Source organism: Eretmochelys imbricata, chromosome 14 (assembly GCF_965152235.1).
Source record: "Eretmochelys imbricata isolate rEreImb1 chromosome 14, rEreImb1.hap1, whole genome shotgun sequence".
Lineage (NCBI taxonomy): Eukaryota > Metazoa > Chordata > Testudines > Cheloniidae > Eretmochelys > Eretmochelys imbricata.
The window spans coordinates 16372429-16395367 of record NC_135585.1 but is presented as its reverse complement, the minus strand read 5'-3'; the positions used below and the strand labels follow the sequence as shown (position 1 = coordinate 16395367).

Below are 22939 nucleotides of genomic sequence, written 5' to 3'. Positions count from 1 at the left end.
GCAAAGGGGAGGGGGGAGAAAGAAAATGGATAGAGTTGAAGGATGGAGCCCTTACTCAGAGCACCAGAGCCTTGATAGTGAAGGGAGGGAGGCGTTTCTTTCTGGGAAGTAGAGAGGGGAAGCTCTATGCTCACATGGGGCCCTGTGGAACAGGAATGCTGGGTGGAATGCCTCTCTTGTGCCCCAGATCAAACTAAGGTTCTTACTCCCCCCGCCCCCACCCAATCACTCTCCTTTCTCCCCCTGCCCAGAAAGCAGACAAGATTGCCCTGGCTGGCAAAGTCAGCTGCACCCAGTTTGATGCCACCATGGAGCAGCTGAATAAGATGATGCAGGATCTGGTGAACAAGATGAGCGGGCAGGAGCAGGACTGGCACAAAGTGCTCGACAAAATCTTGATGGAGATGGACTCCAAGGTAAGCTGGAAACGTGCCTTCTGCATGGCTCACAGAAGAGCCACAGGAAAGGCAGACGGGAAGGGACTTGGCCCAGTTTATAGCAAGGTGGGATGAGGAGCTTGGTCTGCTCTAAACACTGTATCTGCTATAACTGCTGTGGTTTTCATGCAGGGCCTGGGTCCTATTCTCCCTAGGGTCCCTTTACATTACTCTGGGGCCTTCAAGTGAGCAAAAGTTACGCTCGAGGCCCTTTCACGCTGCCAGACCACTGCAAAGGGGCCGTGGTGTACATGGGAACCTGGCCACAGTGTTTTATTTTTAATTCTCATTTCCTTCTGCCTCCTGTAATGGATGCAGACCTGAGCCCTGGAGCAAGGGGGCTTTGTCATGCATGCTAGGAGTGCTCTGGGAACAGATTGCCATGTCACACACTACAAGCCAGATCTGGGACACCTGGCATGCAGGGCCAGATCTCATCCAGCTGCTGCTGGCCTCACAGAGGGTGCAGGAGATGTGACCCAGGGTGTCCTGCCTCCTATCATTTAGCCCTTAAACCAGGAGCACCTTGGGGCAGGGATTCTGTGACAATGCTGAGCATGCTGGTGCTAAAGCGGGCATGACTTTTTGTTTTCCCCTGTTCCTGTTTCACCTGGTTCTGTGTTCCCCAGCACTCACAGATTGTATCCCCTGTAATAGAATGACAGTTCCCTGCAGTATCCTCAATGAACTTCACTGAATTAAGTTAATTCGTTGGGGTCTATTGTACTAAAAATGCAGTTGTGTATGTATTGTGGTAGGTTTGTATGTATTTCCATCATGGGAAGGGTAAATAGGAGACCAGCAGTGAGTGATTAGGCAAATTCACTCAGGTTGTAACATCCCCAGAGAAACCACCTGCCTGGACAGGCTGATGTGTACTAGTTCAAACTCCAGGGATCTACAGACAAAGAAAGGGATTTGGGGTAAATAGCCTGATTTTTAAACTGGCTCAGGGCCTTTTTCCTGATCCAGCCACTGGACAGGACTCCTGGTCCATGGAGGTCCCCGATCGTTAGGGGAGGGTTGGAAGGACTGGGCCTGTTGAGGCCCCATAAGACTGGGTGCTTGTTCTGAGCTGAAGCTATGATGAACTTGAAACCACAAGGCAGCCCCTTGGCGGGGTGCTGAAGGACTGCTCCTGCCTGAGCCCATGTTAGGGTTGGGGTGGTCTCTGGTAAGCTTCTTAGTGTACGTGGAGGTTTCTTTGTTTTTAACATGTTTTCTCTGTAATGCTTTTTACCTCAAGAATCAAAGAGGCTTGCATAGAAAGAGCTGTGTGGTGCTCATAACCAGAGCAATTACACCTGTTAACCAAACCATCTCTGAAGAGAAAGCAAAAGGGTGCCCTGGGGCAACCTGTCTGTGCTGGGAAGTAAACAGTGAAGGCAGGGAATGGTCAGTCTGGAAATACCCTGGTCAGAAGGGAATGAGAGGCAGGTCTCCACCCAAGAAGAAGCAACAGCTGGGGAGCTGGAAGCCAGAGAGCCACTAAGGGGAAATACAGGTGTCGTTGCCCTGAATTGTGACACCCCCTGACTGTGGGCTGAGCAGAATTGCCCACCTTATTTGTGCTGCCCGTGTGGCTTTAGTTAGTGCCCTGCTGCTGCCCCGTCACTTAGAGATGATCTGTGGACACTCGGTTGGTCTAGGAACCTTAGGAGGTAAAGATGGAAAGGCCCCATTCAGTGTTAGATCACTCCCAGCAATACAAGATTGTTCTTTGCAGTATATTTCCTAACACTTCGTGCCAAATATTTCCTAACACTTCCTAACACTTATTCCAAATGACCCAAGTGATGGAGCTTCCACCACTTTTCTTGAGAGACTGTTCCAATCTGAATAGCAGGGGAAATTTCCCAGGGTGAGATAGGACAGTCTATGATTTCCTTTGCCTAGCTTCATCCCACAGCTCCTGCTTCTACCTCCATGTCTCCCTTTAGAAAGCCTCTCTCTTCTCCTGGGTGTTCACTGCCTTTGAACACATCATCATGTCTCATTATTATCTCATGTCTCGGTTATGGTGTTAATCATTGGTGAGCCATTTGTACTCACGCATACAAATGGGCACACAGCTTTTATGAACTGTGCATTACCTTGCAGCTGGACCGCCTGGAATTAGATCCCTTCAGACAGCAGCTGGAAGAGCGTTGGAAGGCCATCCGGAAACAGCTGAAGGAGAGGTCTCCCCAGTATGAAGCAAACGATGCTGCTGGAATTAGGAAGTAAGAACATCTGGAGATGGACAGCTACAGCTTTAGGGAAACAAGTTAGACTGAGGGATTGGTCTCTCTGACTTCCTGGGATAACCTCAGTCAGGTTGACTTCTCTTGGGGTTTATCTACACACAGAAGTTGTACCACTTTAACCATGCTAGGATAGTTAAAACACTACAACCCCCTAGTGTGGATGTAATTATACCAATATAAATATGCTTAGACCAGTATAGCTGCTCCTTACAGGAAGGGGAATAACTATAAGGCAACTTTATCCTGGTATAACTGCATCCACACTAAAGCTTGTACTATAACACAGTCGGTTTAAAAAAAAAAATCACCCTCCTAGACAACATAGCTATACTGGTACAAAAAATGTGTGCAGACCAGGCCTTAGGATTTTTCTAGTGCTCCCCTATTCAAATACTCTTGCAACTTTCCTGGCCTAAAGATGTTTCCAGCTTCTTTGCTCCTGTCGTTCTGTTGTAGGCAGAAGCTCGGTTGCAGAACAGGGAGGCTGTTAATGAAGGTGGAGATTTTCAAAGCTGCCTAAGGGATTGGAAAGAAAACAGGCATCTAAATCCCTTACACAGGTTTGAAAAATCCTGTCCTGAAACCTTAAGAATGAAAATCTAAGAGCTGGTAGATCTTGAAGTGCACTAGGGACTTCACCGTTGCTACTGATTTTATGTGGAAGGCCATCAGATACTATGGTGATGGGCAGCAGTACAAAGCCTTTATATAAGAGAGATTGCTGCCTCTTCGGACAGAGCCATTTGGAGGAATATGTGAGGGAGGGCGTATGGTTCAGTGATTACAGCGGGAGATTGGGACTCATGGCTTTTATTCCTAGCTCTGGCCAGATTTATTGTGTCTTCTGGGGAAGCCCCTTAATGCTTCTCTCTGCCTCAGTTTACTCATGTCATATCTACTTAAGAACTTCACAGGGATTTGCTCCTCAAGGCGTGTCAACATTCACTGTGTTTGGCGATCCTAGGATGAAAGACGTGAAGTGAAACTTTCCCATGAGTTTTACCAACACGGTGAATTGCCACCAGTTGTTAGTTGTCCCCTATGTAGGGCCACCAAAGGGCACCCGTGCTCAACGTGTAGGTCCAAGGCACGGGCCCACACACTGCAGGGGCTGCCGGAGAAATAAAACCTGGCGCACCCTGTTAGCCAGATGACACAATAACAGTCCTGTATGGCTCACATGTTCTGTAAGTTACAGATTGGGTCTGACATCCAGAGTCCTCTTTCCAGCCCACACATGTACTTGCGTGCTCTCTCCCATGGGCCACCTGTTTATTTTTATCCTTTATTGAACCTAACATCAGATCCACTGGGAGGGGTGGAAAATAAAAGCGAACAAACTCTGATGAGATGAGTCAGGTTTTCCCCAGCATCAGGCAACATCTCGGGGGAAGGCAGGGGTGCCTGTTTGGTTGATTTCAGTTGTGCCTATAGGGTGATCTTTACACAAATGGGCAGGTTCAGAGCTGTCATTCAGTCCCTGCAAGAGAGATTGCGCTTTCCTATCAATTCAGGGCAGATTTTCAGTAATGCCTGTTGCTGATTCATGACCCTATCCTTGCTTTATTAATGTAACGAGTGATTAGGAGCAGGATTGTTCTGGGGTTTCGGGTTCTTAGCTACCTGCTCTCTGGAGGTGCAGATCTGGGTCCTGGTTCTGGGCCCTCTTCCCCCCCCATACCCCCGCAGCTTTAATAGGGTTGCCTAAGGTTTATGTGGGTATAGAATTCCACCCCTTCATCACAGTTCTGTGCCAAGTTACATGTGCTTTTAAGCAAATTTTTCCTGGTGTGTTTAGTGCTGATAGAACTGCAGACTGGGTGTAGTGTGTAAAAGGCTAATGTGTATGGTAAGTGTGAACGTGGGTGTAAATTTCGTATCCATTGATACATCCATCTATACGTGACACCCAGTGCCTCATAGCAGTTATAGGTGCTAGGTTTATGTATACGACAAAACTTAATCACACCGGCAATGACAGCTAGTGGTTAGCGCAGGAGAGTTGGAGTCAAGACCGCTGAACCTGCCTCTGATTTGCGATGTGACCTTGGGCAAGTCACTTCCCCACCTGTGCACTGAGGATAATGACATTGGCCCACCTCACAGGGGATGTGGAAGGAGTTAATGCATCACTTTGCCCTTGGTGTTTATTATTTGTGTTACTGTATCGCCTCAGAGCCCTAGTCAGGGCCCAGGACCCCATTGTGCTAGGCACTGTACAAACACAGCACAAAAAGAGTCCCTGCCCCAAAGTGCTCATAAGCCAAGTATAGCCCCTTTCATCTGAGTAACTCTGAGTATTATTATCATTATATATTAAAAATAACTGGCCAGATCCTCAGCTGGTGTAGGTAGTTCCATTGAAGTCAATGGAGCTGGGCTCATTCACACTAGCTGTGGATCTGGCCCAATACATAGAAATACCTTGTATAAAATTAGTTCCCTGGCCAGTGTTTTGCTGATATGGTCACACAATGGAAGCTATGGAAATATTTCATGTCCCAGGTCACCGTTCTTAGCGCTCTCTGTGGCTACTCAGTGGTCCTCTAGGCTTGGGGCTCTGTAACTTCTTATTCAGTCCTATTGTCCTTAGCACAGATCCAAAGAAACCGTTCGCCCCTGGGCCCAAGCCTGTAATGATTCCCATGTCTGGTTTCATCCCAACAGAAGACTGATGGCTCATTTCCACTGCATTTCCTGCGACAGACCTCTGAAAATGGTGGTGCCCGGCCCGTAAGTACTGCACTGTGTTTCCAGATGCCTGCAAATGTTTTATTGGCGTAAACGTGGCTCTCCAGAGTGCTGCAGCCTTTTACAGGTGGGGCTCGTGGGCAGCCGCTGCTCATGGTCTCTTGAGTTCCTGAGGGGAAACAACATGCCTCCCCCTGCATCCACGTACACAGGTTTCACACTGCTGTGCGCCTTAGCATGGTGAGTCAAACACTGGTGACATGTCCCCAAGGTTGGTTTGGAAGCTGCTTTTTGGGGGCACCCCTCAAACTTCCTATTGGATCTTAAGCAAGTGTCTAACCCTTAGGTGCAGAAACCTTCCCAAATGTGACTAGCTGCAGTAATTAGGTTACTGGCTACAGCTCACAGGAACCACCTTAGCAAATCAAACCAACTGGGTCACAGGAGACAAAAGGGGGTGGTTTGGGTGCCACCTTTGCTCCAGTGGTGTGAGCATAGAGCTGGAAGCCAGGACTTCCTGTGTTGTCATCCCAGCACTGCCATTGGTCGAACTGGTTGGATATTTTCCAGGGGAACGTCTTTCTGTCGGAAAATGCCAATTCTTGGACAGTGGAACATGTAGATGCTGACAAAAAATCTGTTTGAAAAAGCCCCTGATACAAAGCGTTCCGATGATGTCGGAGCATTCCATGGCTACAGTTTCAGAAGGGAATGTTTTTGTTTTTGTTTTGATATTTCTTTTATATTACAAAGGAATACAAATTTAAAACCACAAAATCAGAACAAAAAATGGAATTTTGTTTTGCGGGAGTTTTCTAATCCCCCCACCCCCATTTTGGAACAGAATTTTTTTTTCATTGTGTGGAATTTCACACAAAATGGAAAATCTGGGTCCCTTCCAGCTCTGCCACTGACTCTGTATGTGGTCTTGGGCAAGTCATTTAATAGCTCCATGTTCTTGGCTGTAAAATTGGGATGATAATATTTTATTGATCTCTTAGGAGGCTAGTAAATCAATGACTGTGCAGAGCTTTATCCACAGAAAATGCTACAAAGGGAGGATTATAAAGTAACCATTTTCAGGAGTTCATCCTCCCCTGACCCTTGCTGTGAGACACTTGCTGTGTGGTGCTATCTCCAATCCCCTGTGCTAGGAACGAATGTTTCATAGCACCTGCAAACTTGGAAGAGCGGAGATCAAATTAGATAAAGCCTTAATCTCTTTAACTCTGGCATATCAGCTGCTAGAATCTGATTGACCCTGAAGTGGGAAAGCAAGGACAATCACCATAAAAGTTACAGGTTTCAGAGTGTAAACTTCAGATGCAGTTGGCCCGATATTAATTATTCCATTCCTGTGCTGTGGCTGGGGGTGGTGAGGTGTGGAAGGGGGCAGGGGCAAAGATAAATTGAAATTCCTTTTGCGTGCCCCACATTCTAGAGCCTTGCACAGACCTGCCCAAACCCCAGTGTAAATTAGAGCAGCTCTTAGGCTGCTCTAACTTAAGCTCTGCTTCCCATGTCCTTAGGAAGTAGGGAATAGCTTTAGTGCAGTGCACTCTGGCCATCCCCCCAACGTGACTCTGACCCCGCCCCTGTGCCAGGGCTGGCATGGAGCCCCAGGCCCAGCTCTTCACTGGTCAGGGAGGCCCCTTGCCCAAGAGATTTTCTCAGGGGCCATTTCTGCCCACTTTCAGACCCCTTTACACTGCCAGAGGGGCATGAAGGTGTTACTGCAGGGATTAGAGTCTCTGTGGTGCTGACCCCCATCCATGCTTTAGGGCCCAGTAAACGTCTCCTAGCACTGGCCCTGGAGCAGTAATGGGAGAGGTCAATTCAATCCATGACTCGTTCTCCAGGCTTCGCGTACACCCCCTGCTGGAGGGCAGCTCCAGTGCCATGTGATCATGCACCATGTATAAATGAGGGGCTGAGATCTCCCTCCTGGGACACGTGGCAAACCCCAGACATGCCAGGCAGTGGATATAATAACCAGGGATGTTCGGATTTTCTCCTCTTCTTCCCCTGACCCCTTTGCTTATTGACTCGCCAGGACCATCATGACCGTACCCTCCGTGCCGGGGTTACCATCTCACCGCTCCATCCGGCCCTACACCGTCTACGAACTGGAGCAAGTCAGGCAGCACACCCGCAGGTATGGTGTATGCAGGAGGGAGGGGCCTTTATTCCTAGTGTTGGGATTCACGTGTGGGTGGGGACCAGCGCACGGGGGATGAGGGGGGAGAGCTCTCCATCGCCGCTGGGAGTGGTGGCAGCGCAGAGGTTCCTCTGCTAGCAGAAGCTTCTGGTGTTGACCGGGTTGGAGCAACAACTGCAGCTCGGACCAGCCAGCCAGGCGGGGCCCTTCCCAGGCCTGCCTTCCATTTCCGGCTGTCTTGGAATTAGCAGGGTGGGGATGGTTCCCCCCAACCCCCTTTCCCCAATGCGGCAGCTGTAGGTGTCACCCTACTGCAGGCCTGCTCTTCCTAGCAGAGAGCTGACTGCCTTCTCCTAGGGAGAATGGCCACTCTCCTGCCCCGGGTTTCAGTGCACCAAAGCCTTGTCCTGCTGCCGTTTGCTAGTTAAATGAACGCAGCTTCCTTTCGCTCCATGCTTCCTGAAGCCCAGAGCTGGAATCCCTACGCCTGCCCGGGTCATCGAGAGGAGGGAGGGGAATTTATCCACGCTGTTATGAATGGTATAGGGGCCAGTGCTGCTCTCCAGGACACCTGTGTGTTATGTCCCAGATTACGGGACTGCCCCATAAATCAAGGCACTGAGATGAGGTACCTAAATGTCTGCACTGCATGAGTATGTAGGCAGCAGTCATTGAACTCCCAAGGTCCTGCCCCAGCACAGGTTGGGCTCAGTGTAAACTCTAGGATGGCTTCTCTAGGGACCGCTGCTTTGGTTGTTCGAAAGTCCTGGTCAGGAATCGAATGGGGATGTCCCTAGGATCTTACATGGAGCAACCCCATTGATCTCGTTGGGGGTGGCACTGGTGTCAGTGAAAGCAGACTTTGGCCTTGCAGACATTTGCAAGAAGTTAACTGACCCTTTCTCCGCTCGGCCTCACAACCCTGCACAATAAAACCTTTGTAAATCCTCCAGCTGAGACGATAGCAGGTTGTGGGCATGAGCCCAGCTGCAAACTCACTGCTGGGTGATGCCCAGCCCCATGTCACACGAACAGGGAAACCCAAAACTCTCTTCTGTGGGAGAGAACGAATCACTTCAGCCAGGGTGCAATGAGTTTTGTGGGATCTCAGCCCCGTGGAATGTATCCACAGGAGAGAACCCCGCACAAGTGGCCCCATCTGGTTGACGTCTCCTCCAGGAGGTAAAGGGCTGAGTAAGTCCTGGAGAGCGAAATACCCTCTCAGATCTGAGGGGTCGCGGCTGCACAGGGCTGCATCTGCATGGGGGAAGCCTGCTCCGCTGCTAACACTGCTTTGCAGATGACTAGAGGACTTCAGTTTCCAGTGCGGTCAGTCTGTGGCTCCGCCCCCACCCGAGGGGTGAGGCTTCAGCCACCTTTCTCAGGATTCAAATGGGCTGGTACAGCCCGGCTCACCTGTCCTCGGGGTCCTCATCCAACTCCCCAAACAGTGTAATGGCCCGATCTTGCCTCCCTTCCACATGTGAGCAGCCCCCATTAAGCCCACAGGACTAGTCGTGTGAGCAAGGCTGGGGGATTAGCTCTAACAGCATCCCCGCTCCTTTCCTTTCCTCTCACTGAATGCATCTCCTCCTCCGCCCCAGTCTGAAGTTAGGGCTTAGCCCCTACCCTCGCTTGGATGCGCTCCAGCTGGAGAAGAGCGCGGGCCTTGGCAAGCTGCGCAGCATCCACTCCAAGATGCTCATGGACATAGAGAAGGTGCAGATCCACTTCGGGGGCTCGGCGAAGGCCAGCAGCCAGATGATCAGGGAGATAATGCAGTCGCAGTGTCTCAGCCCAGACCAGTGTAACAAACGGTAGGAGAGCAGGTCTGAGTAGTGAGTATCTAGACAGAGACATGCGGGGGAGGGGGGCTCTTATCCCTGCCCACACGAAGAGCTCGGGCACATCTGCATTCACCACAGGGATTGCTGACAGGCTAATGTCATACCTGCTGTGTACAGAGCCAGGAGAGCCTCAGGCGATGGGCGGTCATCAGTCCGGCCCCAGTCATTACGCAATATAGAGCCTGTGGAGGGAGCATCTGGGAGGGACTCTCACCCTCTTTCCTGGCTAGTTGAGCACGGCTGGACGTATCTTACTTCCCTTGGTGGAGTGTCTTGACCTTTCTGTAGTGCTGCTCTCAGATACAGACAAGCTGTACCCGCCGAGGAAGATCTCTCCCCCCAGGCCGCCCCGAGGAGAGGGTACCATGCTGCAGGAGAGTCCTAGGGCCGAGGAGGGTTAGCTATTCAGCAAAGCAAGCAATGTGACCAGCCAGGGGTCAGGCCCTCTTTTGCATTGTAGGTACACAGGACTTGCCCTAGTGGGTCAGACCAATGGTCCGGCTAGTCCAGTATCTTGTCTCCAGCTGTGGCAAGTACCGGATTCTCCAAAAGAAATTGCAAGAACCCTCCAGTGGACTGGTGCATGGACAGTTCCTTCCTAAGTAATCCTGAACGGTTAGCAGTTGGCTTCTGCCCCGAAGCATGACCGTTGATATCTCTTATAGACTTTTATCCTAGGTGGCATGCATACTAATCATGGTACAAACGGGGTCCAGTCTGGTCATAGGGGATAGCATGTGAGGGTGGGGGCTGATAAATACATAAAGCATTGGGGGGGGGCACACACACTCAGAAACAGCCTCTCGTAGTCAAACTGGCCTTTAGACACCAGAAGAGTTTGAGGGGGGGAATATTTGTTTGGCTCCAGTTGTGATGAAGCCCGTTCTGGATCTGTTTTCATGGCAGCTACTCACATGGATCTTCCTCTTGTGAGAGAGCCTGGGTGCTTTTAACTGCTGTATTTGAGATTGGCCAGGTTCTGCCCCAGACCTACTCCCTTACCCCCACTCCGGATTGACAGCGCCGATCATTAGACCCTCGCTATGGCAGACAGCACCAGACATGCACTACAGGGCAGGGACACAACATCAGTTACCATCAATAAGGCGGGCCTCAGACTCCAGCCTCCTCTGCCGCTGGGACCCTGGATCTGTGTGTCTGTCACTGCCTTTGGTGTTTGCCATGTGGTTTGTGCTGCTTTCAACCCAGACTGGGGACTGAGCCTGGGCCTGCGAGTTGGGGGTGTCCCCAGGCTGCGCCCTGCTCTGTACATCGCACTGTGGGACTTCTTGGCGTGTCTAGGTCTCCCTTTGTCTGCAGTTCAGCAGCCTGATGATGAGCAAACCTCACCGACCCCAGTGCTGTAGCGATGATGACTCCCTGGCTCAGGGAAATGGGCCTTTCTCCTCCGGAGGCCCCGGCCTGAGTTATTCAGGCACAAATGAAAATGAGTCTGAGTTCGTCCCATCTGCACACGGGGTCCCTCGCAAAGGGCCTGATCCTGGGAGGGGCTGATGGTTTCTTGTCCCCAATTCCCATTTCAAATAGTGGGAGCTGAGGGTGCAGAGCATGTCAGGACTGAGCCATCCCCGTAGTGTGGAATGACTGGTGGGGTCTGCTTGGGAGACGCCCAGGTTTGGAGTGAAGTGTGTGTGGGAGGAGTTTGTTTGACACCTACCCATGTTGCATCTGGCTCCAGCTAGAGGGTTTGGCCCTCACAAATCCAGACCTGAACACACTGGATTCTGGAGCAGTTTGGATCTGGAGCCAAGCTTCACAGCCCCATCTCCAGCAGGCTGAGCTGAAAACCTGGATCCAGACTTTGGGGAAAGTTTTGAATTTGGATCCAACTTGGCAGCTTGGGCCCCTCTCTATAGGTCAGAGGAGAATAAGAGGAGACCCAAAGAGTCCAAAGGGCTGTCCTGAGGGGTAAGTGTTTCTCTTTGCCTAATACCCAGGCCTTGAGTCCCAGCTGTGTCAGGCCCCTCTCCCCACTGCTACCGTGTTACCGTATGGATGCACAGGCAGTTGCAAGAACTGCCTGCTACTAGAAGGTTGTCGCTCCCACCTCAAGTCTCCTTGTCCCTTCCTTAGCTCCCTCTCCAGTCTCTTCTTTTCCCTGTCCCTGTGGTCTTCATGGAGTTCACAGCTAGCTCAGTGTCCATGTGTGGGGTTCCAGCAGTAGCAGCCAGGAGAGCTACGCTCATGGTAGCATCCCTGAAAGGGGTCACTTTCAACATCCTTTGAAGGTGACCTGCAAGGAGAAGCTAGTGCCTGAAAAGATTTTTTTGTTTGTTTGTTCTTTCTCCTTAGAAAGATCAGGAATGTCAAGTCCCTAGTTTTGTTGGAGGGACTCGTTTGGGATCTCAGAGGGCCTGCGAGCTTTCTCAGCACATAAATGAGGGGCTGAGAGGAAGGTGTTGAGACTTTAACAAAGACCACTTTCCCCCCAAGTGTTTGTCAGGATTTGCGTTACATGGACGCTAACAAAAATGTTCCCGTTGTTCTAAATAGGCTGCACAAAAGTAACGTCCTCTCACCAATCAAGCATCAGTTTCATGGTGTCTCCGCTGTCAGGATCTTACCAGATCTCCAGTTGTCCACAGCAAAAACAGGATAGGCAAGCTAGCAATGTCTAGTTTACGGACATGCAGAATGTTTTTTAAGAGCCATACCCCTTTCAGGCTTTCTTTGTCCCTCTTAAAGTAGCAATAAAGGCCACACACCCAGTTACTTCCCCGTCACAGGTAACACAGGGGCGTGGCAGCAGGAGGCTTTTGTTTCTATGGTAACTTACAAAGATGGAAAGCCTGGACTCCAGAAGCCAGCTCGGTTTTGCAGTGTGCCCTGGACCTTGGCTGTCGGGGAGGCTTTCTGCTGTTTACCTGGCTGAGTTTGCAGCGTTGCTGTTCGCTGTCCCACAGTGACAAGATGGCGGAGATGGCGGAATATGGTTACCTGTCCATGCCTCGGCGCTGCGGCGGCAGCCACACCCTCACCTACCCCTACAGACGCTACACACGGCTGCAGCAAATCGCCCAGTGTGTGCCGGTGCATCCCGAGGAGACTGCCATGCTGACAGTGATGAAGGTATCAGTGGCTGGGATGGCAGGGAGGGAGAAAGACCAGGAACACAGCTGGCCTGACTCTGCACTGGCCCACCCCTCGTGTGACCGTTGACACCAGTGCAAAGCAGGTGTCAAACAATACCTGGTCACGACAGAAATGTACAGTGCTCTCGCTTTGCACTGGGCTCCGGGGATATGCAAGGCAAGGGAGAACCAGACCCAGAGGTTCCCCACCTGGAGTCTGATGTGCTTGCTGGTGGTACCCAGAGAGCTGTCCAGGACATGGGGCTGGCCCCTCCACCTCGGTTCCAGCTGTTGGATCATAAGAAAATCAGTTTTATATTCCTAGCTACAATCCCAGGTCAGATGGCCCCAGAGCCAATCTGGATCTTGTATACAAGATGCTAATAATTTTGAGTCAATAAAATGTATCTGCTTTTTAAGCCTTGACTACACATGGGACGTGTTGCAAAGACGTCCCTTGGTTGCTAACACCACTTCAGCTCCATGGTAGCAGTAATGTTGATCCATAGATGGGGCTGCTGCCAGAATTTTCAGTCCCAGGTCATCTTACCCTGCTCAGAGCAGGTCTAAAGGAAACATTACTTAAACCACAGCAACCCGGCTTTTGCTACCAGTGTTGCTAATCGCAGTGGAAAAGTCTCTGACTTGACCCAAACAGGCTGTTGTGGTTTCCACTGGGAAATTTAACTTTTGAATCATCTGGCAACATAAGGCTTTTTAGAAATCTTCCTTTAGCCAGTGCCCTGTGTGTATCTGCAGCTGTTGGACGAGAAACAGTGGTCAGGGCTGGTAAGTGTGAGTATTAGCTGGGCCTTTTTAATCACCAGCTCTTCCAGGAATGGGAGATGCAGGAAATGTTGTGGGAAGGAAACCCTTTGGGCCAGGTCTCAGCTTCATGAAAGCCTTTTTGTGTGTGTGTGTGCTGCCCTGGTACTGTCAGGGTGACCAGATGTCCCAATTTTATAGGGACAGTCCCGATTTTTGGGTCTTTTTCTTATATAGGCTCCTATTACCCCCCACCCTCGTCCGGATTTTTCACATTTGCAGTCTGGTCACCCTAGGTACTGTAAAGGGGCCTTACACAGGCTGGAAACACCCCCATAGAATTCCCTATGGGGAGCAGGAGGCCTTCTGGCTGGTGCAGAGCTGGTGTGAAGTTTCTACACTGACAAGAGGCTTGCCTGGAGTACACCACACTGTCTGCTCTTGGTTTCCTAGGGGCTGTGGGAAGTAGAAGTCAGAGGAGCTCTGAGGCTGCTACAGTTTATACTGGGGACGAGGCAGACCCAGCAATAGCCCCAGAATAAGGGGAACATGAAGCCACATTATCCCCCAAATCCCAGCCCCAAGTACGGGACTGCAGTAGTTGAGAATCCAACTGTTTGTTCCTAACCAAGTACCTCCTGAATACAGAGGGGCTTGGACTATCTGAACTTTCCAGAATCCCCAGTACCCAGAGACTCTGAGCACCAGAGCTTGTTTTCTAGCTTCTCTTGCAGTTTCTAAAGAAATTCCACCCTTCCCCACCCCAGTCTTGGATGCAGAAGAACCCCCTACTGGCTTCCCCAGTGAGTCAGGGACAGCAGATGCTCCAGCTTCTGCCTCTCATTCCCAGCTCCACTTGCTCCTGACCAGGGAGGTCCCCAGAGGTCAGACTAGACAGTTAGGATGATCCCTTTGGCAAAGATGGCAGCACTGAGAGTGAAGCAGGAAGCAATACAGTGCCTCCCCTCTGCCCCCCATGAACCCTGCTTCCACATCTCCCCAGCTGCTCATTGATATGAACCTGCCTCCCAGATACGTCACCCCTCTGCAGTGCCTTTACCTCCAGCGCTTTGCACGAAGGCCGTTGCCGGGCCTGTTGTCATGGCTGGCCAAGTGGCTAGAACACTGGACTGGGACTCAGGAGAGCTGGGTTCTGTCCCGGGCTCAGGGTGTCCTTGGGCAAGTTATGTCACCTCCCTGTGCCTCAGTTTCCCTATCTGTTAGATGGGGGCAATGATCCTGTGGAGCGCTTTGAGATCTATTAATTGAAGAGTGCTATGTAAGAGCTCTAGGGGTGGTTGTTCTTATTGCTCCTACTGCTTTTCAGGAGACCTTTTCCATTGCAGGCCTGGCCACCCCGTAAAGTCCAAATTGGTCAGAGAAGTCTCAGTCCCTGCATCCCCTATTAATAGTGCGTGTACAAGCCCACAGTTAATTCCCTGTGGGGGTGGGGGCAGAGAAAGAAAGGCATGATTGGAAACACCCCAGACATGGGGTTGGCGCCTGTTGCAAAAGGGACACAAAGTCAGGGCGTTCCCAGGTGCCTACAGCCCCCCCCAAGGCCCTGCACGGTGTGCTGACATGCCCGGTTCCTGCACACTGCCGTCAGTCAGAGCCGGCTCAGCCCTGGGAATGCGCATCGGAGCCTCCTCACACACGCTTCACCTCCCCTGGCCTGTCGCTGCCAGATCTGAGCAAACAGAGCAGTGTGATGGAGGGGGATGGGGTAACAGTGCAAGGTTGGGCTAGGAGGACATGATAACAGCGATAGAGAATTGGGGTGGGGGGAAAGATGGACTATCCAGGACTCTCAAAGAGAAGGGGCTTGGAGGGGGAGGGAGGAATTAATGGGCGGAGTAGCAACCTGGGCCCTGCCTGCATTAAGGAAATTCCTACTATCTCAATGTGGTTACATGAGTTAGCGACGCTGCACTGATGCAAAGCTGGGCATGTACCCATGTAGCTTGAGCCCATCATTCAGTGATGTTCTTTACAGCGAGTGCAAAGCCCGCTCTGCATCGGTGCAGCACATCCACACCCGGGCTTGATACTACCTCGATGTATTGGCGCATGTGTGGATTTCCTTCCTGTGGACGGTGCCCTAGGTACAGAGGGGTCAGCGCAGGGCAGCATTCCTGAGCGATACTGATGTTTTCTAGTAAATACATGAGAGCATTGCAGAAGGGAAAGAAGGTGACTGCAGGGTGTTGAACCTGTTCACTCTGCTGTGTGGGGGTCTGGAACAGGTATTCTTCTTTGCCTGAATGGAGGTTAGAAATGCTAATAACCCTCTGGGGTTGGAGCCAACCCCATGTTTAGGTGCCTGTATTGTGCCCATCCCTAAGATATTTGAGCATCTTCCAGAGTTAAGAATAAACCAAGTAGTATCTGTCATGAGACATTTCCCCTCCCTTCCGCCTGCCAAAGGGAAAGGTTTTGTTCCTGCGTCTTTACAATGAAATATTAACACCCCCTTTCCAATATGCCACATGTTGCTTTGTGGAGACAGCAAGATTGAAGCAGCAGATCTAGGATAACCTTCTCAAACATGCCTAGGTGAGTTAGCAGTGAGTTCGGAGCCTAAGACCCCCTGAAAATCAACATGATGTTGGCTCCTAAGTGGTTTAGGAACTCTTGAGTCCCCAGGTCTCAGTTTCAGCAGCGTAAATCCAGAATACCTCCATTAGCCTTTTCGGATCCAAGACCAGAATCTGGCCACCTGGGTGTAATTTCCTTTAATGTACATTTCAGACCCTGATGTCTCTGATGCCTGTTCACCTTTTGGTAGAATATTGTTTGCTCTTCTGTGGCCAGCTCCAGACACCAGCAAATCAAGCAGGTGCCGGGGGCAGCAAACGTAAAGGGGCGGCAGGAGGTTGGGCTCTGGGGCGGCAATCCGACCTCGGCGGCGACGGGAATTCGCAGCCACTCCGTCACAGCGCAATTCGCGCTTGGCGGGAATTCGGCAGCAGGGACACGACTCTTCTTCAGTCGGAGGCCGCACCATCACTCCGCCTCTGTGTTCGGCGGGCAAGATTCCGCCTCCCTGTTCAGCGGCAAGTTGGTTTTTTTTGCTGCTTGGCGTGGCAAAACCGCTGGAGCGGGCCCTGGGCAGGACTCCTCTCAGAGAACAGATCAGGGTTTGTATGGAACTCTGGGAACCACGGTCACCCTCTCTCTAATACCAGTGTCATGACTGTGAAGACCATGCGTACACAGAGCGTGGGACGGATATGTGTTGCCCCACTCTGGACAGTGACTACATACAAATAGCCCCTTCTTACTCAACACATCTGCCCCCCAGGTGCATTGAGAGTCGGATCTGCTGACTTCAGTGTCTGAAACAGGTTGTGACTGCTGTTAGACCTGGAGAGCCAGCATAGCTCTGGGAGCAGGAGCTGGATTCTCTTTTGTCTCATCAGCACACCCGTTAACAAAGTTCTTTGACCAAGGATGGAAAAGAACCCAGCTTGACTCTCAGATCCCAAATGGAGTTTGGAGGGCAAGTGGTTAGAGAAGCTAGCGTTTTACTTGCAAACTGAGCAGATTGATCTGGAGCCACTGAGAAGCAATAGCTGGGGGCTCCAGCGATGCTGTTCTTACCAAGTCACTGGTCTGCGTTGAACCCCACCTTGAAATGACGTTTCAATGCAGGATGGTAGATAAACGACCACTGAGCCAATCTTTCCCTGGGCCAGTGCCAGCCAGCTCATTCCCAGGGGTTTTCACTCTTGTTTTCTGTAAAAAGCAAGACCTCTGTCCCCAAGTCAGACATTAACCACCGACGCCAACGCCAGTTCTGTCTTTGCGCTTCCTTCCTAGCATGAGGAGGTGGATATCCTGGGCCTGGATGGACACATCTACAAAGGGCGGATGGACACTCGGCTCCCATCAATTTCAGTCAAGGAAGGTAAGTCTCGGATGCCTGGTTTGTTTTCTTTGGGGAGCCTTTGTTCACGTCCTGCCTGTTTTTGATGGAATGCAACTGTTTCTTCATCATGCTGGCCGGAGCCGGAGGAATGTGGGATTGAGAGCAGAGAAGGGTGTTCCCTCTTTTGTCCATTCCTCCAGAATGGATCTGCTGTCCACGTAGCACCCCGAAAAGGGCCACTGTATGATGGGAGGCCTTTGTCTGTCTATATTAGGTAATTATATTGGCCCCCAGCACCTCGGTATCCGAGCAGCTCACAATCTTTAATGTAAAAAGAAAAGGAGTACTTGTGGCACCTTAGAGACTAACCAATTTATTTGAGCATGAGCTTTCGTGAGCTACAGCTCACTTCATCAGCTCATGCTCAAATAAATTGGTTAGTCTCTAAGGTGCCACAAGTACTCCTTTTCTTTTTGCGAATACAGACTAACACGGCTGTTACTCTGAAACCAGTCTTTAATGTATTTCTGTCCTCAACCAGGCTATGAGGCAGGGCCGTGTTGTTATCCCCATTATACAGAGGGGAACTCAGGCACACAGAGTGACTTGCCCAAGGTCACACAGGAAGTCTGTGGCAGGGTTTGTCCCAAGTCCCAGGCTAGCACCTGAACCACAGGATCGTCCTTCATCTTGATTCCTTGGGTGGAATTTGCTGCTCACATGATCTCCGGCCCTCTCCTCAACCCCTGTAAATACGGTATCCTTAAAACAACAGCGTGGGAAGTGGTAGGTATGATCTCCCTCGGAGCCTGCTTCAGCGCTCTGCTGGTCTCTGACCTATCCGCTGGGTAGTTCCCATCCTGGGTCCAATGGGGGCGTGGAAGCTGTACCCGGTGCCCTTTGTCTAGAGTGCAAGGTAGCTCTGTGCCTGCTAACTGGCAGGCAGTAGGGATTGTCACGAGGGATACAGGGGAGACTCAGTCCCCACCAATGTTCTGGGATACCCCATTGAAGAGGGCAAGAGTGGCTGCCTAGGGAGCACCGCTGAGTACCCAGAATGCTTGCCATGGTGCATTAACCCTTCCTGTTCCTCTAGCCCATGACTGAAATGTTGCCCCCTCCACACAAACACAGCGCACCAAGGCTAGAGGCAAGATGTGAAGAATGTGCCCCTACTGCCCCCTGTTGGCTGCCCTGGGAATGGCTCCCAAATTCTTCAGAGATCGGCCAAACTTCAGCCTATGCAAGAATGCATAGGGCAGTGGTGTCCTGCCACTGAGTAAGGGGGAGCAGCCAATAGGACAGCGGGAGGGGAGGGGTCAGAGAGCAGCCAATGGGGCTCATGGGGTGCTGGGGATCCCCCCAGTAGCCAAGGCACCGCACCAGAGCATGTGATTGAGCCAATCAAAAATAGGAGATAACTGGGTCAACAGTCAAGCGCTCCCCGTCTGGCGCTTGTGTGCATCATTCCTCTCTTGGAATCTCTGCCAGGTGACAGCAGCAGCTTGAATGAACTTGTCCTTCCCTTTCAGTCCTGGTAGCTCATCTGTTCTCCTGGTAGACTTTGCCAGTTACATAACAACGTGCCCAAGGTGGGTGGCGGTTTTGGCAGGGCAGAGCAGTGTGTGCATGTTCAGATCTGCATGCTAATCCCCAGGAATAAGGAGAGTACCCAAGGGGCTCAGCAAACGCATCAGGTCAAACCTTTCCCCAAGGAAATGAAGGGGCAAGAACTCTGGGGTCTTTTCCTATTTCTGCTACAGGCTGGGGAAATTGCACGCTCGCTGCCTCAGTTTCCTCATTTGTAAAATGGGGATAATAAAGCTTCCTAGTGGGGTGGAGGCAGGGGGATTGTCTGAGGCTTGGCTCATTAATGTATGTGAAGAGCTTTGAGATCCTGGGTTAGAGGACACTGTAACAGCGCCAGGCAGTATTGCAGCACTGATTCCATGTGAGCAAGGGATGCAGCCCCCTCTCAACTAGCTGCTCCCTAGCACTGAGTGCTGGTAAACTCCCCACGAGGCATTGTGTTATTTCTCCTGTATGCTTTTCTGCAAGGTGCACTGTACTTGGTGAAATACACTGTGATCTCCTATTTTCCACTCATCCCAGCTTTCTGTTCTCTGGGTGGCTTCCCACTGTGTGGCCCCACGCAATGGGGTCCCACAGAGACTCCACCATGAAAGGTTCTTACACAGTAGATTCTCAGGTCACTGACTTGAATGGAGGTCCACCAGGTCTAGGAGTTTCCATCAGGGATGTATGTAGCCTAGAATGTCTAAAGCTAACACCCATCTCAGATCTGTGCAGCTCTCTCATGGGCAATCCTCTGCGTTAGCTGAGCCACCATTACCTTGTGGCTCCAGGAACTGTTGAAACCCTCCACTTACATATATGCTTCCCATCAGGTCCTTTGAAGACCAAACCCAAGCTCTCCCGGTCTTCATCACAACGGCAGTCGACCCTGATGGACACAGCCGGCCTCCCAGCACGCCCACAGAGCGCCAAACTGTCTTCCCCCAGCAATTCAGGTACCTCGCTTGGGTTTAGATGGGAGCTGGAACCCCCTGAGAATTTACTCTCTGATGAGCATGTGCTACTGAGAGGCTCCTAGAGGAATCCCCTGTCTCGTTCCCTCTGTTCCTAGCAGAGACTCCCCACACCTGGAGCTGGGGTAGGTTATGCCAGGCTCTGTGTAGGCGCTGTGGTGAGGAGGGTTCAAGGATGCTTCTCTCCCGCGCCCCCAAGGGACAAGACACACCAGTCTGCCTCTGGAGTCCCCACTAACCACGGTTAGCTTTGGAGTATTTGTGCCCAGCTGCTGCAGAGGCAGCCAGCAGAGGGGGCATGAGGTAAAGAACAAACCCACTTCCCATCACAGGGCTGAGGCTGTTTGCCAGAACATCAGCAATGACAAAAGCCAACCAGGAAATAAAAGCACCCCTGGGACACCGACAGGCTCTGTAAACAAATAGGGGGTGCGGGGGGGGGGAGAGAATCACTGGGGCCCTTGCTCCCACCATGGGGAAAACCCACGGAGGGACAAGGAACAGTCACATGCGAAGCTTCCCCCTCTGCCGTTCCATCAGGGATGTGGCTGGGTTGCCCAGCCCCATGCAGGTGTTCCAGCCCACCCACCTGAGATCTGCAGGTGGGAACCTCCCCAGCGCCCTGCGCTGCTCCTCATCCTCCCGAGTCCCCCAGGCAGTTGCTCCAACACCCCACCCAGTGGGGATGCTTGCTGCGTAGAAGGGGAGACGCTGCTGGTTCTATCCACACCGACTGGAGGGGAAGCTGCTCTCTGGTCCATCCACCCTGAAAAGGGCCAGATATGGAAGCTAGAGAGATGGGCCGTGGGGGAATGCAGCAGCGCTCCCCACCCCAGATGCAGGGCCTTTCCTGCCGACCCCTCAGTGCCACATGGCCAAGGGCAGCCTGCAGCCCAAAGCAAGAAGGAAAGACGTGTTCTTGATTCCAAGCTTCTTACTGGTGCTGGGGACCAACATTGCAGACTCTTCTAAACTAGCATTCAGTGGCGTCCTTTATAAAAACGCCCTGATGATGGATGGATTTGGGGTCTCTTGGCAGTCCCTGTGTCAGCCCATCCATCTGTTCATTTTGGTAAGGGTGAGCTGCGTGATGCTGCAGAACCATGTGATCTGAGCCGTGATTTAAAACACAATCGGCTAGAACAACTGTAGTAGAATCTGGACTGAGTGAAGAGCTTGCCGGGAAAGCGCAGAACCTCTCAGCACAGCTGACAGCAATATTCCCCTCCCACCATTAAAACAGAGGCACATAGCATTTGACAACATACATGCCTTCAGCAGGAAGAACACGTGTTTAGCTTGGTAGAATTGGGTATGGAAAGAAAGAAGGCAAAAAAGTTTGATTGGGCAAATGGATTGAAAGCAGCAAGGATGGAGGAAAAGATCCATCAATAGATGTGTGAAATAACAGATTGCATTGGGGTGAATTTCACTCAGAGGGACAAATTCTCTGCTTCACTGAAGCCCCACACTTAATTTGCACTTCAGCGGGGTCTCAATAAACAAACATGGAGTGGATGTCAAGAGCAGGCTTAGGATGTGATGGAAAGTAGGGGAGATGGATGAATTTGTAGAAGAGCATGTCGATGAATGGGTGGACAGAGGCATAACAACTGATAGTTGAAGGATAGAAGCAAGGTAGGCGAATGGAGGGTGGCTGGATGTAAGAATGGATGGAAAAGCGGCTGGATGGGAAAGGATCAGGAAGTGAGGGACGGGGAAAGCAGGCTGGATGGGTGATGAGTGCAGAAACAGAGACATGCCCAGGATGCACGGAGAATCAGACAGCTGGATAATCCGTCAGTTAAATCGTCTGCAATGTTTCCCTGTAGGTACAGCTAGGTCGCTAAAGGACAGGCCCGTGTCATCGGAGGGTCGACTGTCCCGGGTGGACCTGACCCATCTATCAACCTCAACATCTCCCCCTGGGGAGGCAAGAGAGGATTCTCCCATGCAGGAGAAAGAAACGCTAGAGCTTCACCTGGACCTTTCCATGCGCCGGCGATCAGCTGAGCAGTTACAGTGACTGCAATGGCAGGAAAGCAGCGCTCGCTGACGGAAGCCAGGCAATAAAGAGTGAGCAGAACAGAGCGGAGGCTGTGTACATGTGTCGCGGCGATAGGAACAGGGAGCTTTTTGTGCGGTGCCTGCGGCAAACAGGACCCAGGGCTGTTCCACGCAGCAGCACTGTTAAAAGGAGGAGGTGGGCAGCACGTTCATTCAGGAAAACGGTTCATCCCTGGCCTTTGCAAATCCTCCCCTCGCTGCTGCTAGCTTTGCCTGAGTAGATTTTGCAAATACCAGATCTTCTGCATAAGCCAGTTTGACACTGGCTCATTTCAGCCCCGGGGATCTTGTACTGTCCTTCGTATCACAGAGCCCGACGCACCTCATGTGCATGAAGGGGGATCTTTGAAACCGGACTATGGTTGACTTGTTTGAGTGAAAAGCACCAGGGCAGAATGCAGCCCAAAGTTCTCCCTCCACGGCCAACTGTCCTCCTCGGTGGAGAGCTGTGGCTCGCCACGGGCCCTAAGTAGCTACTTGGAACGCTGCATGCTGGGATCTGTAGTCTTCATAAGCTGCACCTTAGTACTGAAGAGGAGGGTAGGTTACAGTCTGCTCTATTCTGTACACCTTGGCTGTGGCCCTTGGGGAGCCCCCTAGCAAACAACTAGTGCGGCCCTCATGCAGGAAAAGCCTGAACTCCGTATCAAGTAAGGACTGGTCCCTCTAGAAGTCTAATCAGGGTTTGTGGGGCAGGCAGGGAGGGGATTGTGCACCAGGTAGCTGCCTCCCCTCTGCCCTTTCCCAACCCCTTCCCACCGTGCTTGATCCAGCGTGGGCTTCTTGCAGCTGTGCTCAGACTGGAGTTGGCAAGAGAGGTTTCTAAGCAAGGGGCTACGTGCTTTGTCTTTCCTACAGCAGGGCAGTGCCTGTGCTCCAGGAGTCATTAGAAAAGAATCTGGTGCTCTGTCATTTCCTCATCCGGTGCACACAAAAGCCTCTCCGATCAGAACTGCTCTTTCCCCCACGCAGGTCTTTGCTTCCCAGAGCGCCTGGCCCTCAGACTGGGGGACAAGGTGAAGGGCGCCCACCCCAGCTAATGTAATCTAAACTTCCCAGCCCTTTGTTTTCTTTTGTCGGTGAGGAGGAAGGGAGGGAGGGAGGTGATCGTGCTGAGTGATTTGAGGAGGACGGGTGGCCTGTGAATAAGGCACAAGACTGAATGTCAAAGCCAGGTTCAATTCTTTGCTCTGCCACTGACTCACTGTGTGACCTT

At 51.5% G+C, this 22939-nt stretch overlaps 1 protein-coding gene across 1 annotated transcript in view; it reads left to right on the top strand.

Annotated features, from left to right (window-relative positions):
• QRICH2 (glutamine rich 2) overlaps positions 1-21682 on the top strand; it is a 52129-nt gene extending 30447 nt beyond the window's left edge. Inside the window, exons 16-24 of the mRNA XM_077834017.1 lie at positions 252-416; positions 2538-2659; positions 5351-5416; positions 7428-7529; positions 9137-9337; positions 12304-12469; positions 17059-17146; positions 19516-19638; positions 21489-21682. Coding sequence (XP_077690143.1) covers positions 252-416; positions 2538-2659; positions 5351-5416; positions 7428-7529; positions 9137-9337; positions 12304-12469; positions 17059-17146; positions 19516-19638; positions 21489-21682 — 1227 coding nt within the window. The remainder of the gene's footprint in view (positions 1-251; positions 417-2537; positions 2660-5350; positions 5417-7427; positions 7530-9136; positions 9338-12303; positions 12470-17058; positions 17147-19515; positions 19639-21488) is intronic.
• The last annotated feature ends 1257 nt before the right edge of the window (positions 21683-22939 follow it).